The sequence below is a fragment of the Lolium rigidum genome, chromosome 2 (assembly GCF_022539505.1).
Source record: "Lolium rigidum isolate FL_2022 chromosome 2, APGP_CSIRO_Lrig_0.1, whole genome shotgun sequence".
Lineage (NCBI taxonomy): Eukaryota > Viridiplantae > Streptophyta > Magnoliopsida > Poales > Poaceae > Lolium > Lolium rigidum.
The window spans coordinates 103,080,608-103,083,961 of NC_061509.1; the positions used below are offsets into that span (position 1 = coordinate 103,080,608).

At 49.6% G+C, this 3,354-nt stretch overlaps 1 protein-coding gene across 1 annotated transcript; it reads right to left on the reverse strand.

Moving 5' to 3' along the window:
- Positions 1 to 308: 308 nt before the first annotated feature.
- Positions 309 to 1,869, reverse strand: LOC124687031 (WRKY transcription factor 22-like). Its single transcript, XM_047220891.1, has 3 exons — positions 1,321 to 1,869; positions 1,112 to 1,225; positions 309 to 998 (listed from the first exon to the last, which is right to left on the reverse strand). The coding sequence occupies exons 1-3, from the start codon at positions 1,752 to 1,754 to the stop codon at positions 518 to 520; spliced, it is 1,029 nt and encodes a 342-aa protein (XP_047076847.1). The 5' UTR covers positions 1,755 to 1,869; the 3' UTR covers positions 309 to 517.
- Positions 1,870 to 3,354: the final 1,485 nt, after the last annotated feature.

Consider the following 3,354-nt stretch of genomic DNA (forward strand, 5'->3'; position numbering starts at 1 on the left):
GGCAGTATCATTGTATCAAGCACTATAGATACTCCATATCATATTTGTAGGTTGAGATCTCGATGCTGGAAACAAAAGGTCAAGATTGCCGTTAAGGGGTTATCATCTTTTCAAGATCACGCAGGACAAGCTACATTCAGAAAGGAAGTTGTTGCGCAGAGAAAGGAAGAACCGAGAAGAGCCACCCATACACGGAGCATATCTTCTTTAGTTCTTCCCTTTTCTTTCATCTATCTACTACTGTGGTTGGTTGGTTCATCATCTGCCACTTTCTATATACAACTGTATAAATCAGACATCTCAGGAAAAGAGATGCAAAGTTTCATCCATACCTAAAAAAGGAGCAGCAAAAATAAGAAGAGAGAGAGAGATTGTTTTTGAGCCGGAGAGGAAGAATGATGAAGAAGCTCTGACTACCAATGCTAAAAACTACTCCCTCTAAACTGTAGTGGTGGATCAGATGCTCTCTTCATCTTTCTTCCCATCCCCTCCTCTACGAGAAGCCAAGATCAGCAGGTCAACTCCCGGCGGCGCCCGCAGCCCCTGTGGCGATCTCTGTCCAGGGCGAGCCCAAGAAGGGCTCGTCGACGTCGAAGAGCGAGGACAGCGGCGTGGCGGCGTTGTCGCTTTCGCCGCTGAGGAAGAGGAGGTCGTCCTCGCCGGCCATCTCCATGTCCTCGACGAGCAGCTCGTCCTCGTCCTCGGAGGAGGACGACGCGCGCAGCGGCGTGGTGGGCGAGAGGCCCGCGGACGTCGAGGGGTGCGCCTCGCCCGCCGCCACGACCGACGGCGGCGGAGGCCGGGGCCGCGCGGAGGAGGAGGAGGACGTGGCGGGGAACTTGTGGCGGCTGGTGCCGGCGAGCGAGTTGCGGTGCGTGGGGGCCGCGTGGTTGTGGTCGCCCGTGAAGGTGAGGATGAAGGTGTTGGGGTCGGCGCGGCTGCGCTCCAGCTGCTTCCGCGCCGGGCAGCCCTTGGCGGTGCTGCACCGGTAGTACCCCCTGTTCGGAGAAGAAAAGAAAACAGAGCGGAGCAGAGTGAGGTTTTGCTTGTGGAAGCTGCAGGGCAGAGGAACAGCGACGGGAGGTTTGGCAGGAAGGAGCAAAAATGGTACCTTGGGTAGGGGGAGCCCTTGATGGGTTTCTGGCCGTACTTGCGCCACGCCCAGACGTCGGAGGAGACGCCGTCCGCCGCGACGTGGCACACCACCTTCTTCTGCTGGTTCTTCCTGCGCGCGCGCGATGGAATCTCAGGACGTGTTTACGGAAGGTGAAATGATTGCCATTTCGGTGCAGGAATTAAGGCGAGGTATGTGTGCTGTACCTTCTCTTGGATCTCGGCACGCCGCCGGAACCCTGCCGCCCGCTAGGCTGCGGCCTCGGCGCCGCAGCAGCAGCAGCTGTCTGGAGCGGCACTTCCGCCGGTGCCATCATCGCCTGCTGCTGTTGCTGCTTTGGCGGTGGCGGCGGAGGAGGAGACACGGGCAGCTGCTGCGGCGGAAGAGGCAGAGGCAGCTGCTGCGGAGAAGGTGGGGCGCAGAAGGCCTTGAGCAGCTCGTCGGCGTCCTGTCCGAACCCGGCGCCGAGGTCCGGAAAGCACCAGCCGGCGTCGACCGGCTGCTCTTTTACAGGCGGCGGCGGCAGGAACGTGGCGAAGGGGTCGTGCCGCCGCGGCGTCGGCGGGGACATGGCGCGGCGGCAGCCGAAGCGCACGACGGCGTGCAGGTCCCAGTTGTTGGCACAGTGCTCCTCCTCCATTGGGGTGGACCGGCCGGAGAGCGCAGCGCAGTGGTTGGGTTGTGGAAAGGTTTGCAGGAGGAGGAGGAGGAGATAAGGGGGAGGCGCTGACTTTGGGTGGTATATTGATTGTTTTGGAAGGGAGGGACGACTAGGGGCAAGAGTAAAAGGAGAGAGAGAGAAACGGTGGGCATTGGATCCCTCCTAAAAAGGGGTGACTGCTACGGCTCTATGCGCCCAGCTCTTTTGTTTTTCTTCTTCTTGCTGGGATTTTTCTTCTTCTTTTTGTTCTTGGGGCTTGTGGTTTTTTATAGCGCCGGCGTGGGGCAGTGTCCCCACTTGACTTTCTAGCATGTCAAATGGGAGAGAAAAGGGAGAAGGAGATGGGGTTGGGAGTCTGGAGGAGGCGCCGTGCTGCTTTGGTTGTTTGGCACATAGGGACCTGTTTAGGATTGAAGAATCTTCCTCGCCCAAATAGTACGGTATATGTCGAAATAAGATGGCCTCAATTCATGTGAAAAATGCTTGAAATACTTAGCTTTGTACATGAATTTGACACCATAACTTAACTTTGTTCCTTTCTGTACTATATTTTGTTCCTACAATTGTTGATTCCGATAAAAAAGATGTATACGCACGCATGTGATCTAAAACATGTGTATCTAAAAATAATAACTAAATTTGAGGGCCTTTAGAAATTACAACGGAAACATCACCAATGCTACAACATCACATGGTAAACACATAGGCTGGGCACTTTGAATCTATTTCACGGTGCATTTAGCATTAAGGTGAATAGGGCAAAGTCTCGTTTTCTCATCGATGTGAGCCGAGAAATTGCAGATTTTGAGCACCTTTCAATAAAGAGGTTTGAATGATCATATTGATCACAAATTGCATAAGCATGTGTTCCTTAAATTTTGGTTTCATTCATGGATGAATAGCACGACATATTCTATTTCACATCTATAAGCATAAGGAAATGATAATTAGAGGCTTTTTACACCAAATATATCATGTGCATTGTACCGTACTATAGACAAGAGTACACGGAATACTTGGATGTATTCTTACAAGAAATTTATGATACAAAATAGGGTATACAAAGAGTTCTATTATGCTTGATGTGACTAAATTTATAGAGCATTACAAGTTTACAACACAAATTTCATCTAGCACTACAACTATTTATTTGAGCATATTTGGCTTCTTTCAAGCACACAGTTTATTTAGGATCGGTTACACATAGTATTTTATTCGTGTTGATGCTAACGTGCGAAAGTTGGTTCACAGCATGACACATTACATCTCCGTCCACAACGTTATATAAAGTATGTATTACAAAACATATGTCATTACAAAGTTTAAATGTTTTCTACTATCTAATAATATATTTTTTGTGTTTATAATTTACATTATGTTGGCCAAATTGACGATCTAGGGATGTGCGCAGCTCCTATAAACCGGAAGTTTTTTAAGTGTCACTCTCGTTTTCCTTTGGGAAAATATTTTTAGTTTTGTTGTCGAATTCCTAGTTTTCTACTGATGTTATATTTTATTCATGTGATACTATTTAATATTGCTAACTATTTGTAAGACTGCTTTTTGCTAACTTCAAACA

What these genes read in the sequence shown, in the direction of transcription:
- LOC124687031 (XM_047220891.1), bottom strand. Translation starts at nt 1,754, where the DNA reads ATGGAGGAGGAGCACTGTGCCAACAACTGGGACCTGCACGCCGTCGTG. An exon ending in GTGCCGAGATCCAAGAGAAG is followed by an intron (nt 1,226 to 1,320) that starts GTACAGCACACA and finishes GCGCGCGCGCAG; the next exon opens with GAAGAACCAGCAGAAGAAGG. An exon ending in AAGGGCTCCCCCTACCCAAG is followed by an intron (nt 999 to 1,111) that starts GTACCATTTTTG and finishes TTCTCCGAACAG; the next exon opens with GGGGTACTACCGGTGCAGCA.